Consider the following 16,810-nt stretch of genomic DNA (forward strand, 5'->3'; position numbering starts at 1 on the left):
ACTTCATCTACTCTTCATAATCTTCAAGTGGGTATGCTTAGTTTGTGCTTTCGTATTCGTTTTAGAGTTGGGTGTTTAGAACACCTAGGAATCCGGTTTTCTCCGGTGAAATTGGACGGTTTCCGGTTAGAATTTATCGTCGGCCTAGTTGTGAAAAGTGTTTCTCTTGTTGAGATCTAGCTACCACGTAAATTTGAGCTCCTCTAGTTAATGTTGAAATTCGGGGTTTGTAAACCCTCCATCGTGACTTCCACCGCGTGTGGCGGTGCGTGGGATCGTTCATGAGTGTTGTCTAGGTTTTAAATACCTTCTAGTGACCATGTGAACCTATGTCTAGCTTGGTTTCCAAAGATTCAATTGTTTGGTGTGGTGATCAATTTGGACCGCCACTTGTTTGCGTGATTGACGACAATTCGACCATTGGATCATAATGAAACTTTAGTATGTTATCCTCGAAGCATAATGTGGACTTTGGAAAGTTATGGATCATAAATCGGATTTGCGGATTGTTGTGGATCCTATCGTTGACCGAGAGTTGATTTTTGGTCAACATGTCTCGGAATGTTCTAAATAATAAAATTAGTACCATGGGAGACTTAAGTGAAGTCTAGTGGGCCTACATTGGTTAGATAGTGACTTGAACATGTGTGATATGGTCATTACCTTGATTTCTTATATTGGTATCATATGTGAATTTGACTTGGTCTTATAATGTGATTCTATTGAAATGTGAGTATATATTTATATATATATATATATATATATATATATATATATAGCCGTAGACCTATGTTTATCAAACATGATTTGGCTTGTGTACTGATGATGATCGTGGTATGTGAATTGACGTGCATATTCGAAAGGTGTTTGAATTACATAGATGGTATGTTATGATGAAATGTGAGTGACTTTAATTGTTGGAAATGTGCCCTAAAACCAATCATATGATGATACTTTATGGACATTTCACATGTTAAACTAATCTAGTTTAATATTAAGGGCAAACATTATTGTTTGAGCCGTCTCATATAAATGTTATATACTTAAACGATAAGTCCAAGGAATATGTGATTGGGAGAATGCGATCTAAAGAAGTTAGATTCATGAGACCATTCTTTCGTAGACACATCCTAAACGTTCCTGATCATAGGATTGCCAATTGGGCATTGACAGTCCGTTAAGATCAGTACGTGTTGTGTCTTCTCTCAGGGAAAGTGACTAGTCTCGAGTCATTGGTGTGAGTGACACCAAGACAAGCATGTAGGTGCTCAATAGAGAATGAGTTCACTGAACACGATCAACGAGGAGTTCTCATATTCATGTCACATGAGAACTCATGGTTGTGATAATGCAAAGTAGTCCTTTGACCTGAGGCATCACAGCTGTCTTGTGGTTAGGTACTTGATCTTTGATTATGTCAAAAGTCACTCTATCAGGGTGTCCACGGCATCGTCGGGGTTAAGCCACTTAGCCATGGAGGTAAGTGAATGCGCAACAAGGGATCTCTAACCTTCAAACTGTTTGAGGGAGAATACTCTATGATATGATTTAGAATCTCTGGCCAGGGTATGAATAGATGTTGGAATGCGTTCCAGATCACATTCAAGGTTGGATAGTAGACATGAATAAACTATCAAACCAAACAATGTGGTCAAGAGTATTGTATTAGAGAAAGACCGTATTGTATTTGTAATCCTAAACTGAATAGGTTCTCCACCTCTTCTGATTAGCTTGGGTAACCATGATATGCTGCTAGGTGTCACTCATGGTTTGTGGAAGCCCTAAACGTGTATAAACACTAAAGGGAGAATTGAAAGTAAGTTTCAATTCACAATCGATTTGAAAGAGTTTGAATCGCCCACTGCCTCGCTAAAAGGAACCTAATGGATCGTACACCGTGTAAGGTAGAGATTGAAGATTCAACGGAGATGAGTAAGAATAATTAAATTGTTTAATTATTTATGGCAAGGATTAATTAATATGATTATTAATCAAACGAATAAGTTCGTTAAAAGACCTCGGGATAGTTTTGGACCTTAAGGCCCAATGGGCTTCGAACGTCGAGTCCATTGACTTAAGTTGTGTGACAACTTAATGAATAATGATTCACAAAGGCCCAAATAGCCCAATAAATCCCATATGGCCGACCATGTTAGAGAAGGAGTGGTTTTGGACTTATTTACAAGTTTGCCACTCAAATGAATTAAGGAATAAGTATGACTTTATAGCCAAAATTCATGAAGGGTTTTCTAAGGAGAAAAGATGAGAACAAAAACCTCCCTTTGCTCTCAAAGAGGCCGGCCAATCTAGAGGGGAAAAACTAGCAATCTTACTTCCTCTAGGTCACTCATTTCTTCTACAATATGCCTTGGTGTGGAGACTTAGAGGTTCTCAATTTTGGGAACTTGGAGAAACCTTTTTCATCCATCCAAATCCATGGATCTAAGATGCAAGGAATGAAGGCCCTCTCTTTGGGTGATTAGCCTTTGCTTATGCAAAGAGGAATCTACAAAGGTATTGATTTCTCAACTCACTTTGTTTTGAGTTGAGTCTTGGTTCACCTATCTACTAGGCTTTGAAGTTCATGGGTTAAGTTTTGTTTTTGAGTGCATATAAACATGATTCCGCCTTTTAATTGTTAATTGCATGTTGTTGATGTTGCTCAAATGAACTTGTTTTTCACAAATCTTCCTTCATTAATATGTGTGAATATGAAATGGCTTTATAATCATTTTTCCTATAAATTGTTAATTTTCATATTTAGCCAATGATATAGTTATATGAAGTGGGATTTGACGTGCATATTGGAAACATGGTTTGTTTTGTATGATTGGCTTGATTTGATGAGGTGATGGCTAGTGGTGGACCGTTAACCCATTTGTCATGGGGTTTGTTGCTTTGAAACATGTGTCAATGCTCGTTTCATTATTTCATTTCTTGTTTCGTTGAGCTTTTATAACTTGAGTAACTTGATTCATGTGTTGTTTCATCGATTGGTGGTTATGCAATGTACTCCGCGATTCCGTTGAGTGATGGTCAGAAATCGTATCTTGGTTTGGGTTCCGTTGAGTGATGGTCCGGAATCCCTCTTACTCCGTGATCCCGTTGAGTGATGGTCCGGGATTGTATCCACCTTAGTTCATTGAGTTTAGTTTGAGATGGTTGCAAAGGTGTAGGCTTTGGATGAACTATGTCGCCCTACTTCTACTTTCATTGTGTGTATGTGAATATGGATGTGAGATGCTATGGTTGTTTGGAATGAACTTTTGGATGTTTGGGTGACTCCCTCGGTGTTTTCAAAAGTTTGGTATTGATTTCTTATGAAAGATTTATATTCAAGGTTTATAAATTATGATTGACGGTTGGTTTTATTATTGTATCACATGCTTATTTTATTGTCCCTCACCCGAGCCTCTCAGCTTATTTGAGTGCCTGAGTTGCCAGTGCACCAATTCCATAATATTGGCATTGACTTTACATATGACAGGTATGGGTAGATTATGAGAAACCGCTTGATATTTTGGTTCCGTTGAGTGGTCCGGAACCCAATGTTGTTGGATTCCGTTGAGTGGTCCGGAATCCTTGCTCTAGTTCATTCCGTAAGGTGATTTAGAATCCTAAATTCGAGTAGATGGGAATTACTCACAATGGATATTGTGAAAATAAATTAGAATTACCATGTTATTATTCTTAACCCAAATTGGGAATTATGTAGAGTTCTTTAATTAAATTCATGAAATGATATGTTATCTCACTGATTGCTTAACGTAATTAAATGTTAATATTGTACTTCGTGATTCCTTGACATGTTACAAGCTATGTATTGAAATATAATGTTGGAAGTATAGTGATTAGTATGATGAAGTGAAATGTGATTTGACTTGTGTATTGGAAATGGTTGTGACATGTGATTGAAACGCATATTGAATTGCTTGGGAGATGTGAGGTCTAGTAAATGACCGATGACCCATTGTGATGTGGATTTTGCTCAATATTGCTTCGTTCGTTGAGTTTCATGAATTGGGTAACTTGAATCATGTCTTGTTCCTTCGAGCCGTTGTTATATTTCTTGGACTTCCGTTCAATTCTATTGGGTGGATTGGAACTGAGTTCTGTTTGGATTCCGTTGAGTGATGGTCCGGAATCCCCTTTGGAGCCTTGGTCCGTTGGGTGGTCCAAAATCCCCTTTTCCAAAGATGTAGTCTTCAACTGAATTGTGTTGCACTAGCCTTGCGTTTCGACTTGTTGTATGTGTTATTGATGATGTGATGGTTGACATTATTGATTGAGGTGATTATGGAATGACGTTGGATATGAGTGGGGTCATCATGAGTATTTTAGTCGATTAATACTTCTAGAGATTAATGTGTACTTTGTTGATTCTTAACTATGTTACACACTATGAAATGCGATTATAAGGTGGAAAACGTGATGAATTATGTGATGGTTGAAGTGGAAAAAGTAAATCGTCATGTGGGATTGATATGTTGGATACCATGGTTATGGTTATGACTAGACTCGTTGATAAATGTGGCTAGAGAATGGTATTGTACATCGTTGGTTCTTGAAAATGATATATGTTGTGAATTGCGGTATCATGTTGTGACATAATTGCCTATATATTGATGGAGGGGAAATCATGATTTTCAGATGGGTTGTTATGTAACCCTGAGTCAAGTAATTTCATGCTTGTCGAGTTCTATTGATTGATTGAGAAACGTTATACCTTTCGACTTAATTGGAGTAGGTTATATGTCAATTATTGTGCATGACGAACTACGAATGGCTTGATCCCTGTTTAGGGTACGTAGGTAGTCTAACGGGAAGGTTAGATGCAGCCATAAAACATACGAAAATAACTATGTGATTCGATTTTGAGTTGTGCTTGCCCATATCCCAGAGGTGGGATATGATAGATACGGATTTTTGGTGACGTCACGTGTCAATTCGGGACGTATGTCGGGATTGGGGCGTGACAACTTTTATGGTATCAGAGCATTGGTCCCTGGACCTTTGAATTTTCAGCGGACGCTGATGCTTGCCCTGTTTTATCGGTGGTGTCAAATTTTGAGTTCCTTAAATTTGTGAACCTTGGGGGGAGACACTAGTACGTCTAGCCTATGGGATATGGATTGGGTAGCTATGTTGATCTTTCGTTCGAATCATTTACATTGGTTGTGGTGATTCAATTCGTATCAGTTTCGTTGTCTTCTTATTCCAAGTGTTCTGTCCGAGAACTTTGTGTTCCTTTGAATCTGGTGGCTAAAGTTTCCTTAGTGAGTTAGTCGTTGAGGTAGAAGTTTAGTTTCGTGGTGAAGTGGTTGTCTTGAAATCCCCGTGTTGGATTTGATTGACAAAAGCGTTAGTGGGGGGATACTTCTTGGATTCGTAATTTCGAATTCTTGAAGTATCGAAAGTGAAGTTGGTTAAATTCTTGGTGTCGAAGAGAAGGGCGAGATCCTTATCCGATGTTGATGACGTGGTTGTCAATATGAGTTCGAATAGTGGTGTGGTAGTTCCTTGTACTTTGGCTTATGGAAATTTCAGGGGCGAAATTTTTATAAGGTGGGGAGGATGTGATATCCCATCCCTAAAATTATTATTTTATTTTATTTTTGACGTATTTCGAAGATTTGATTGGAACTAGTTCTTTATTTTTCCAAATTTGAGAAAAACGAAATGAGGGTTACTTTGGTCATTTCTAATTTTCTCGACCTTTTCGGTCAACTCTTGAATTGGTTAGGTAGAGTTCGATTCCATGAGCGCGTAAGCGTAAACAGATCTTATTTCCGAGTCCGAACGGAGAAGTTAGAGTCGTTTAAAGTTGGTGGCATTTTGGTAATATTACCAAATTGCTTTAAATTAAATGGGAGGGAAACCTCCAGGAAGAAGGGAGTTTTTCGGAAAAATGGGGGGGAAGAGCTGCCTACCCGTTTTTAGGGAGAAATTGACCCATAAACCCATCAAACTTGACCCGCTTGTATCTTTTTCATCCGAGCTCCGTTTTGGATGATCTTGGTGTCCATGGAAAGCTCTTGACGAGCCCTACATCTTTGTGATGTTAGATTTTCTCTTTTATTTTCCATCTTTGCAGTTCGAGGTCTCAAAGTCCACAACTTTTCCGGCGGTTTTATCATTTTTCCGGCGATTCCGGCAATGATTTCCTTCGAGTGAGGTATGAAACTTCATCTACTCTTCATAATCTTCAAGTGGGTATGCTTAGTTTGTGCTTTCGTATTCGTTTTAGAGTTGGGTGTTTAGAACACCTAGGAATCCGGTTTTCTCCGGTGAAATTGGACGGTTTCCGGTTAGAATTTATCGTCGGCCTAGTTGTGAAAAGTGTTTCTCTTGTTGAGCTCTAGCTACCACATAAATTTGAGCTCCTCTAGTTAATGTTAAAATTCGGGGTTTGTAAACCCTCCATCGTGACTTCCACCGCGTGTGGCGGTGCGTGGGATCGTTCATGAGTGTTGTCTAGGTTTTAAATACCTTCTAGTGACCATGTGAACCTATGTCTAGCTTGGTTTCCAAAGATTCAATTGTTTGGTGTGGTGATCAATTTGGACCGCCACTTGTTTGCGTGATTGACGACAATTCGACCATTGGATCATAATGAAACTTTAGTATGTTATCCTCGAAGCATAATGTGGACTTTGGAAAGTTATGGATCATAAATCGGATTTGCGGATTGTTGTGGATCCCATCGTTGACCGAGAGTTGATTTTTGGTCAACATGTCTCGGAATGTTCTAAATAATAAAATTAGTACCATGGGAGACTTAAGTGAAATTCACATATGATACCAATATAAGAACGTTGGTATATTTCCAGCTTAACTAATGAACATGTCCTCACCGGTAAGAACATGAGTAAATTTTCAGCTCTACTAATGAACATGTTCTTACTGGTAAGAACACGTTCATATATGACTAGTGTCCTGTTTTGTATAAATTTCTAAAAAACTAATTTTAGGCCCCGGGGTCTACTCTTTCCTAGATCATTTTTTTTAATTATTCTAAAATTGTAGGTAAAGTGTTAGAAAAGTGCATGTCGAACATAACAAGCCTCGTGAGTTGTCGCCAGAATGCATGGCATGTCTTGACACGCTAACCCTCCCATCATGCAAGCTTCATGAAATAGAGGATTTCATGCAAGCTTCATGAAATAGAGGATTTCAGATACATAGAAATTCTACAAAACTTAAAATTTGTTTGATATGGTTTATTGGATGCTTATGTACAAATTCATGCCAAGTTTCTTAAAACGTAGAATGGGAAACACTAATTTTTTTTTTTTTTTAGTACAACGGTATATTTTACACTAAGGGAAGGGGGAAGTTCAGCTACGCCACAAAATAGACAACCTAATTTGGTATCGAATTTGCCATCCACGAGATTCGAACCTAAAACCTCTCACTCACAAGTAAAAAGGAATACCACCAGACCGTAGTACTGAGTGGTGAGAAACACTAAAAATTAGCTTAATATAAGTAATTAAGTAGCCAAGTTAAACTGTTTCAAAATTCGTGGAATCAAACGTTGGATTTGAGAAGAATGCTCGAACTCAGTTGCATTGCAGTCTCTTTATTTGTCTTGGTTTCTCGCGGATCTGTCAACACAAATTACATCTTCAATCCAAGCAACAATGTTGAATGCCAAACTCTCCAACACTCTTGAGTAGCTCTCTAGCACTGCCTGCCCCACATCCTGCAAAAACGCCGATATGAAAACACTTGGATCAATTAGTCAAAATTTTACAGGTGCTCGAAGGAATCGTGTTTTACTCGTTTTCTAACAAGATATTGTCATGTCTGTCACGTTATTTGTTGAACGAATTTAGCACCTGTCGAAAATGTTCGTGTGATTCATATCGGTTAGTAACTTAGTAGTGACAGTTGAATGTGCTTACCCTATTGCATTGGATCTTGCATGTGTCCAAGGATGTCTGAGAGAGCTCAGGATACCTCTCCTTCAAACAGAGCAGCAAGCACTCGGCTCTCTCTGCCAAAACATAATTCTTGTCATTCCAGTCTGTTTCCGACATCAGATCTTTCACCATGATCCAGGAAGATTTTGAGTTGCTCATGCACGCTTTACGCCTCCACGTGTACATCGAGGCTTCTACCCTGTCAGCAAGATCAAGTGCTTCCAGTTCAGTTGCTATGTCGAGGCAGTCCAGAAGATGGTCTGGGGAGAACTTGTCCATGGTGCACATGTAGCGGTATATGGAGTCTCCCAGACAAGCTTTTCCGCTCTGAGAAAAATTGTTTTGTAGAAGAATAAAACCAAGTTATATAAAACCTACTATTTTACAAGAAACAAAACGAACCAATGTAGAAGGGAAGTGATTTCCGTGTACTCGTTTTCTCCCCAGCGTACTCGTATCCATTTTTAGCCTTTGAATTGTATAATCAAAAGAAAATCAAGGGAAAAAATAAACGTGGGTGTGCGGAAGGAGAAAAAAAATGTGCGGATATCATTTCCCTAGCTTTCCAGCATTAAATGGTTGCAATTCTTGCAATCTTATTCTTATAAACCATAGCTATCTAGCAAGTTTGTAGAATTTCATTAGGATCAACTATAGGATTAAATCGACCCCAAACTTCAAGTTAAAAGGGTTCAGGGTTCAAATTTGACCACAACAAAACTTATGTTGGTTGATTGAGGACTTACCTTCGGAAGAGTTGACATGTATGAGTCTGGGATTTCCATCTCGGCAAGAATACTGCTGTTGATTGCCATGGCTGCTTTATGAATTTGATTACAACTGTCGCGTTTGTGTTTCAAATGCTTCCTTGCCTTCTCAGACAGGCCTCCCGGAGGAACGCATGGAATAGGCAACCACCATTTCTCCTCATTCCGCTGAACAACCACCCTACGAAAAGATCCTGTTCGCGTTGAATTTGATGACATGCTTCCTTTTTCTGCATACCAGAATTCTGTATCCTGGAAACTGTCAAGTACTTCCTGCCAAAAGAAAAGAAAGTCATGAACTTTCAGCCCTTGATTGAAAAAGACTTGCTCTGTTTTGAGAAAAATATGTGATTTCTTATCACACAAGGCAAGTCTTACAATGAGCATTGCATCAAGTTTTTGCAAAGCTGGAAGATTGACATAAAGATCCGATCTTGGCCTGCTTTCCATCAACTGAAAGACCAACACACAAAATGTTATGAACAAGCAAAGATAGCCGAACGTGATCCAACGAAAGTCGGGTTCTTGACAATTACCTCCACTTGTGCCCCCTCTTGTAAGTTTTGTGATATGGGGATGAGTTCTACCATGTAATCACAGACTGATAAAAGACAGTTCATCTCCCTCTTCCACATTGCTTTCTTCTCAGGATTCAATGGCTCTAGCCTCAAGTTTTGTCCAAACACCGTGGCTGCAGAAAATCCGAAAAGTTGACTCATTGAGATTGAAATCGAAAAAATCGACATATTAAGTTCTTATTGATCTTCAAAATTTGCAGACAGAGAGTTACCATAAAGGTTGGTTATCGAATTTGAGATCGTGACCGCAGTGCATACACCTTTCCCACTTCCTGACATGTCTTCACCCAACAAGAGTTTTGCAAATCTTTCTTTCATCATCTCAAGCTCTGCCAAATTGCATATTCCAATCACTTATTAGTGCTTTTAAATTGTTTTATGGTGGGGAAGTGATTTCCACACGCTCTTTTTCTTCTTCTGTGCATACTTCTGTCTATTTCTATCCCTTGATTTCCCTTTGGATTAATCCATCCAAAGGCCGGAAAAAAGGAAGGTACGCAGAAGGAAAAGGGCGTGCCGAAATGATTTCCCTCCCCTTCATAAACATAACTGAAACCCACCTGAATCAACAGCGTTGTGATCTTCAAGCTTATCATCGGAAGCATTCGTATTGTACTGCTTCATTCCAAGTCTGGTAAGAGACACCGGGTTGGATTTTACATTTGGGTAGAACCAAGGAGAAGCTTCACCAGAGTAACTGCTGTCATCCACAGACTCAGAGTAAGCCGAGGTCTCTGAATTTGTCCGGTGGTACATGAAAGAATTGCCACTTGTTGAAGTTTCTGTGAGCGAATGATCAGTTTGATCCACAGAAGAAGGTGAAGGCTGGTAACCAAGATCATAGTGTTCATCATAGCTTGGTGAATTGTCCATTGCAGCTCCAAAACTTGAGGTCCAAGTCTAAAATCACAAAAACCTGCACAGAATTTAATCATTTAAATGTAACAATTTGGGTTAGTTGTAGGACTCACAGTCCAAAAATAAGACCTGGGATTTGGTTTATATTCTACAATTTTGAATTAGAAATAAAAATGTGAAAAAGAAAGATGAAAAAAAGGTATGTATCTTATGCTTTGAAACAAAAGCAAAAGGGGTTTGAGATAGGTTTTTTGTTAGGAGGACCAAAAATAAATTATTGACTGATATGCAGCTAAAATTTAAAGCAAAAAAGCAATCTTGGAGGGATTTTTTGGGGTGAAACCAACTGAAATTTGAAAATTATTGAAAAGCAAACGGCTGATTGAAAAAAGAAAACGGTGTAACATTCTTTCTTTTTACCTTTTAATGCATGGATTTGAATTTGAACTGTTGAAGTTGGCTGAAGACCGTTTGAAATACTTCCCTCCTCCTTAGCATTTGCCTTTGATCTTCAAACATTCTTTTTTCCCTTTCTAAAAGGAAAGTTTTCCCAGAAAAATGAAGTGCTCACATCACCATGATCGTGGAAAATGTAACATGCTAGCCGTCCGATCGTCGAGTTCTTGAGTGATGATATTAAACAGCACAAACCCAGAAGCAAAAATGGTTGAATTTCAGACAGGTGGACTGCATCCTAGTTGGACAGGAACATCATGTACATATGGCTCTGCAGGGTTATATTCATGAATCTCTGAGTATGTGAAATATAATAACGTTTAGAAGGGATAATAAATAATAATTTGGAAACAGTTTTGCAGATTAAATTAAGAAATAATAATTTAGTTTTAATATGGATGCATATACGTGTTGTGTATGTTAAGATTTGTATTGACTAATCAATATTTTCTTCTATAAGTGCTTGTGAATGAGACGTAACCAAATTTATGGGTCACATTTGTTAATTGTGCTTAATTATCTCCATCAAGTTGGCTAACTTTGATATCTCTGTCGAGCCTCCATTACCTCCCTCAACCTTAATCAACTTTCCTCATGCCATAATCACCTCCATCTACCTTGTTTTTGGTTCTCTGATTTTTAGTCTTGCAGTTTCTTTTTGGTGGTGTGCTACGTACACCAAATTCATGCACTCACCAAATGACGTGGCACGTTTTACGCCTTATAAATTTTGTTGCAATTATTAATCAAATTCCAATTTAAATTGAAGTAAAGATTTGATTGATGCAATATCATTTGGTGCAAAAATTTGGTGTGCCGAGCTAGCATTATTCTTGTTGTGGACGATTTTCTAAAGGAGAGAGAGGGTGAGAGTGGTGAGAAATTGTAGAATGCTTAGGGATTGTGTGATTCTCCCTATGTCGGGGGCATTATTTATCGTAAACCAAGAGTATATAGTAAAGTCTAAAACGAAAGAAAGAACTCTACTTATTCATCAAATGAATTTCTCTTGATTTCCTTGGTGGGCTAATTTTGAGAAGAAACGAAAATTCCATAGCTATTATGTCTTTGGACCTAAAAATTTAAAAAAAAATAAAAAAAGTAAAATAGAACATGGGGATCTTAGTTGCAAGTTTGTGAAATTTAATATGACATATTTCAGTTAGCCTGGTCGGAGGTTAGATTAGAAAGCACATGCACAAGCTTTATATTAATCTCTTTCTAAATTTGTAATTTGTATTATTATTGGACCAACCGAAAAAATAAGACTTGAATATTGAAAGCAAAATTTTGCTTCTGAAAGTGTTGTATAGACGTGCCTCCCATAATCCATTCTTCGTGCTTTGGATGCGTGAGAAGGTTGACATACAGTAATTAATACTAGGGGATGTATCATAATTATATTTAAGGTCAAACGTTTTTTTATTCCCTCAATTGATCAATTCATGAATCTGACTCTCTATGTTGATGTTGTGCTCGTCTTGCCTGCATTATTGTTGCCTTTTTTTTTTTTTTTTTTTTTTGACAAACGATAGTTTAGTAGATTAAATTGTTAGTTATTAGAGGAAGGAGGATTGGTAGGATCGAACTCGTCCTAAAATGTATAGATATCATTACGTTCGGCCATTCCGGTAAAATGTCATCTGCTTGTTGCCTATATACTTGAAACCAGTAAATTCGGCCTACTCCGCATTAAAATCTCATGATATCCCAATCGTTTTATGATTTCTTTGAGACTTGGTTTCTTAATTCTAGCCTTTGAAGCCTTGAGAGATAGATAGAATAAAAATTGTCAGGCGCCGAGTGGGAAATGCTAAGTATAACGAATTGTTATTTGAATCATAACAAAATGATAAAATTAGGGGAGAAGGAATGAGAAGCACTTCTACTTTTGTTCCTCCTTTTTTTGTTTTCCTTTTTCTAGTCTAGTGTGGTGAATAATAGTCCATTTTTGTTGACTTAGTCTTTATCTAATTTTTTATTTTGTTAGATAAAACGACAGAAATTTTGTTTGATCGAAAGAGAAATATAATCGTCTGGGATAACATTGCACATTAAATTTAGAGGTTCCTCAAACTAATAAAACTCAAAATCATGAAATAAAGCCAATAGATGAAATACGAAGATTCTTCAAACCAATAAAACTCAAAATCATGACATAAAGCCAATCTAGCTATTCTGTGTGCCACCATCCACGTTGGACATGTGCCCCTTGTTCAACAATTATTCAGATGTGGAGTAACCCAACAATTTATAAGCACACTCAAGGTTTCTCTTTTCTCCCATGTGAGATTGATACTCTTAACACACCCTTCGCATGCGGCGAGTTTTCAAGCCTAGCATGTGGACAACACAAATTTGGTGGTGGAGCACCTGTGACCGTTGGATTTCACACGCATGACAACCTGCTCTGATACCGTGAAGAAAGTTGAGATTCCATCATAAAACTAATTAGTAATATGGGGAGTAGCACAACTATTTATAAGCATATGCAAATCTCTCATTTCCCTGATGTGACATTGATACTCTCATCATATGCTTATTCAACGGTGGCACTCATGATTTAAAATTTTGAGAATTAGTAGGTGTTTTTGGGTAGTGTAGGTATGGCAAAAGATTGGGCTTAGTTTTTATGATGTGGTTTTATAGTTGTTAGTTCCGCTTTTGTACGTGTTAGATTTGCTTTTATGCGATTGTCCCTCATCTGAGTCTCATATATAGTAAAGATGGTGTGATTATCCTGATACTACTCGTAGTTTTGTTGATGGTTTTGCGTGCATAGCCTCTATTATAGCGGTTACTATTGGCTTCTTTTGCAGTTTATTTTCAAAGTCAACAATACTTGTATTTAAAGAATGTTCCCTTGCTAGTTTTATTTGGTGATATTATGTGCAAAATCTATCATATGGTGAGTTATAAATTAATTGAATTTCTAGTTGTCAGGATCGAACATCTTTAGGCTTTTTGGATGTGACTTGCTTTCCTTAACTACTTCTTTGTGCTCGTCAAGGCCACATATCCACCAGTACGGTGACTATTACCTTCACCAAGTTGGCCTTATTTTTCGCTTTTGAGTCTTTGATTTAAAGACTCTCAAATTTAGTCCATGATGCCTTATTTTAAGTTTATACATTGTATTAATGTTATAATTAAGTCGTTATTGTTTTACCTCAAAAATATGTAATCATTTATGTAAATATTCACCAAAATCTATGGCCCTTTAAGATTTAGGTTTCAAGTGTATGTATATCTATATGTATGGTTTCTTAATCTTGAAGATGTATCATATGTTATTATCAGACTAACAATTAGCACATAAGTTAATTATAATTCTAGTGATAAAATATTTGCACTTTGTATTGATGGATTTTTTTTAAGTGTGAAGATCACATCATTTCGTCATTTTCGTTTCTTATTAAGACAAACAATGAATTGTTTTGAAGTATAACATGCCAATATAAAGAAAAAGAATACTGATTCCAATACATATTATACTCATGATGTGATTCCCTAAGTATGTTTATTTTTAGAATCCGTTCTGTGACAAAACAAGAACCTCCACCATAAAATTCTCCAGAAGTTGGCAATGCTCCTACAGATTGATCCTCTTGGTTTAGTCTTGTCATCTGCCGAGAATTCCCTTGTCTCTACCACATGCGATTCTTTCTACATGCATATATAGTACAATCATCATGCAACATGTCTAGCATTGCAAAAAGAAGTTGACAAATAAACTTGAGAAATGTTCTCTTGTTGGTTAACGTACTTAACAGTCTAACATGTTACGTGCGTTGCTGGACTCAATGAGAATCCTCGATTATAAAATCTTGTTTGATTGCATGATTTATTAATTTGTCAACAATGTAAGTATATACGTACATTTGCAGTAAATCGAAATCCAATTTTTATCTCTCCTTTATAGGTGTCATCTTCAAGCACCACATTGTATGGAGCTGGTTTTAGTTCAATAAATCCTCTGTCCTTTCCCTCAGTAACTATCCCACCAAGATGAATTCTGCATGGCAGAAATTAAAGCTCGTTGTTGAGAAAAAGAAAAGATTAATGATTAATTAGCAGAAAATGAGATTTAGGAATAACGTGCACATAATTTAGTTTACGGTAAAAACGAGAGATTAAGGCATTTAAGTACATGGTTTCACCAACAAATCCAGCATCTGTGAATAATTCAGTGTCCATAATTCTGAGTTTGAGATGAGTCAACTTTTTCCAATTTGATAAGGGGAATTCAAACGTGAATTTTTCATTCCAGCTAACTCTTTCATCTTCATCTGCATATGCATCACAGAACCCAATTTAATTAATTAGCTAAGGAATGCTGTATGTATATGTATATCGGCATATTTGTCGATTTGCCCTTGACCTTGTATAGAGCTGTCAATTTCTCCCGTGAACTTTAATTTTAGCCGATTACCTCTTTGAACTTTTATAGTTAGCCAATTTCCCTTTTAACTTTAATTTTAGTTGATTACCTCCTAAATTTTTATAAATAGCCAATTTGCCCCATAACATTAAATTTTAAAAATTCTCATCCATCTTAATCACGAAAACAACACATGACAACTATATGAGGGCAAAAAGGATGAAAAATTGGATGGATGAAAAATTAAATGAAAGTTTTTAAAATCTAAAGCCAAGTGAGGAATTGACTATTTATAAAAGTTCAGAGAGGTAATTGGTTAATGTTAAAGTTCAAGATAAAAATTTGCTAATTAAAAAAGTTCAATAAGTAATAGGCTAAAATTAAAATTCAATGGGAAATTGGCAGCTGCATACAAGTTCAAGGGCAAATCAACAAATACCTCCTATGTATATATAGCATATATAATAATCCAAATGGGAGTCCAGAGAAGAATAAATTTAAGAACACCTGATGATTGCTTGCTTCTGTATTCTTGATTTCCACACTTTATGATCACGTAGTAGGATGGTCTACCTGTAACAGTAATTTTGGAATTTTCGATTTAATCCCTAAAGGGACACTTTAACAGTAATTGAGCGTAATTTGTCTAACGCGCTCAAATATTAGCTCAAATATTAGTTCGAGAATATTTTATTTTTTTACATAGATTTCCTAGTACGCGTAGTGTTGATTTGTAGTAAACATAAGTGAAATCTACTGCTGTGTGATAATCCCCGTATGAATTTTACTAAACCTTAGCGCGTACAAAACTTATAAGGAAATTGCTCATTTCGAGAAGGATGGAGAGTTTTAAATCATATAACCATGGCTTACCAAGAAGATTTGTGTGCCTAATGTCTTCGGCATCAACAAGAAGCACTTCAAGAGTTCCTCCTTTCATGGATGGCGGCATGTGGGCATTCACTCATATTTCACATAAAGTACTTGTATGGTATATATAATGTTGTAATATAATTAGAAAATGAAACTAATGGTGCATGGCAGGTTCACTAATTAATTGGACGTTTAAAGGACTAAGTCTGAGCGTTTAAAGAAGCCATTCATAGATGTTTCATGTCATTGAATTAAAACATGTTTTTTTTTTTTCTGGTATTAATGTAAAAAAAAAAAAAAAAAAACCGTTAAAAGAGTGAATTGTAGCCGCATTTGTTTTCACTTAGTTGGATGAGATCTTATTTAACTTTTATAAATGATGAAGATGATATATATTTTTGATGTGTTTATTTCCTCCAATGTAACAACAAACAAAACTTTGAACCATGCAATTTTGTACAAAGAGTTTGTAGCTCAAGTAATTAAGAGCGTCTATTCCTACACCTAAGTGTTTGGTTTGATTTCTCTCTGTCAAATCTGATGGGTTGTGCCAGACTTGGGCTCATTATGGGCCAAGCCAAACAAGGCCCAAGAAAAAGTTTAGTATTTGCCCTTGGAACAAAAAAAATATGCTCAATGCTGCCACCCGTGTAAACATGGGTCATAGGTGTGTTCAAATGCTGCCACCCTTACGAATCGACGTTGCATATGTATTGAAATACTGTCCGTTTGCTAAATGCGCGTTGTTATCGTCTCCACTCGGCATTCCTTTTCTCTGACGCAATCCATCTTCACCACTTGCTTGGGCCATGGATACTATCGATGATCTCCCCACCTTGGGCCTTTGATACGTTTCTCGTGGTCTGCTGGTCTATCAGCGGACCTGGGGTGCTCGAAACACAAACTATGGTCAGGTTCCTGTGAGTCTCCTAATGTTACTGTTGCTCGAAGCCTCCACTAGTGACAGCAATT

General features: G+C 37.0%; 2 protein-coding genes across 2 annotated transcripts; both read right to left on the reverse strand.

The window, feature by feature from the left end:
- Positions 1–7,276: 7,276 nt before the first annotated feature.
- LOC137721519 (rop guanine nucleotide exchange factor 3-like) lies at positions 7,277–10,143 on the reverse strand. The gene is made up of 6 exons (XM_068460612.1): positions 9,831–10,143; positions 9,483–9,599; positions 9,229–9,383; positions 8,672–9,145; positions 7,908–8,252; positions 7,277–7,705 (listed from the first exon to the last, which is right to left on the reverse strand). The coding sequence occupies exons 1-6, from the start codon at positions 10,141–10,143 to the stop codon at positions 7,583–7,585; spliced, it is 1,527 nt and encodes a 508-aa protein (XP_068316713.1). The 3' UTR covers positions 7,277–7,582.
- A 4,063-nt stretch (positions 10,144–14,206) lies between these two features.
- LOC137719809 (elicitor-responsive protein 3) lies at positions 14,207–15,905 on the reverse strand. Its single transcript, XM_068458824.1, has 5 exons — positions 15,839–15,905; positions 15,473–15,538; positions 14,735–14,873; positions 14,464–14,599; positions 14,207–14,287 (listed from the first exon to the last, which is right to left on the reverse strand). The coding sequence occupies exons 1-5, from the start codon at positions 15,903–15,905 to the stop codon at positions 14,207–14,209; spliced, it is 489 nt and encodes a 162-aa protein (XP_068314925.1).
- Positions 15,906–16,810: the final 905 nt, after the last annotated feature.

The sequence above is a fragment of the Pyrus communis genome, chromosome 16 (assembly GCF_963583255.1).
Source record: "Pyrus communis chromosome 16, drPyrComm1.1, whole genome shotgun sequence".
In the NCBI taxonomy this organism is placed as follows: Eukaryota; Viridiplantae; Streptophyta; class Magnoliopsida; order Rosales; family Rosaceae; genus Pyrus; species Pyrus communis.

What these genes read in the sequence shown, in the direction of transcription:
- LOC137719809 (XM_068458824.1), bottom strand. Translation starts at nt 15,905, where the DNA reads ATGAAAGGAGGAACTCTTGAAGTGCTTCTTGTTGATGCCGAAGACATT. An exon ending in GGATTTGTTGGTGAAACCAT is followed by an intron (nt 14,600 to 14,734) that starts GTACTTAAATGC and finishes TCTGCCATGCAG; the next exon opens with AATTCATCTTGGTGGGATAG. An exon ending in GATTTCGATTTACTGCAAAT is followed by an intron (nt 14,288 to 14,463) that starts GTACGTATATAC and finishes TTGCAATGCTAG; the next exon opens with ACATGTTGCATGATGATTGT.
- LOC137721519 (XM_068460612.1), bottom strand. Translation starts at nt 10,143, where the DNA reads ATGGACAATTCACCAAGCTATGATGAACACTATGATCTTGGTTACCAG. An exon ending in ACATGTCAACTCTTCCGAAG is followed by an intron (nt 8,253 to 8,671) that starts GTAAGTCCTCAA and finishes AATTTTTCTCAG; the next exon opens with AGCGGAAAAGCTTGTCTGGG. An exon ending in GCAAGATCCAATGCAATAGG is followed by an intron (nt 7,706 to 7,907) that starts GTAAGCACATTC and finishes GCGTTTTTGCAG; the next exon opens with GATGTGGGGCAGGCAGTGCT.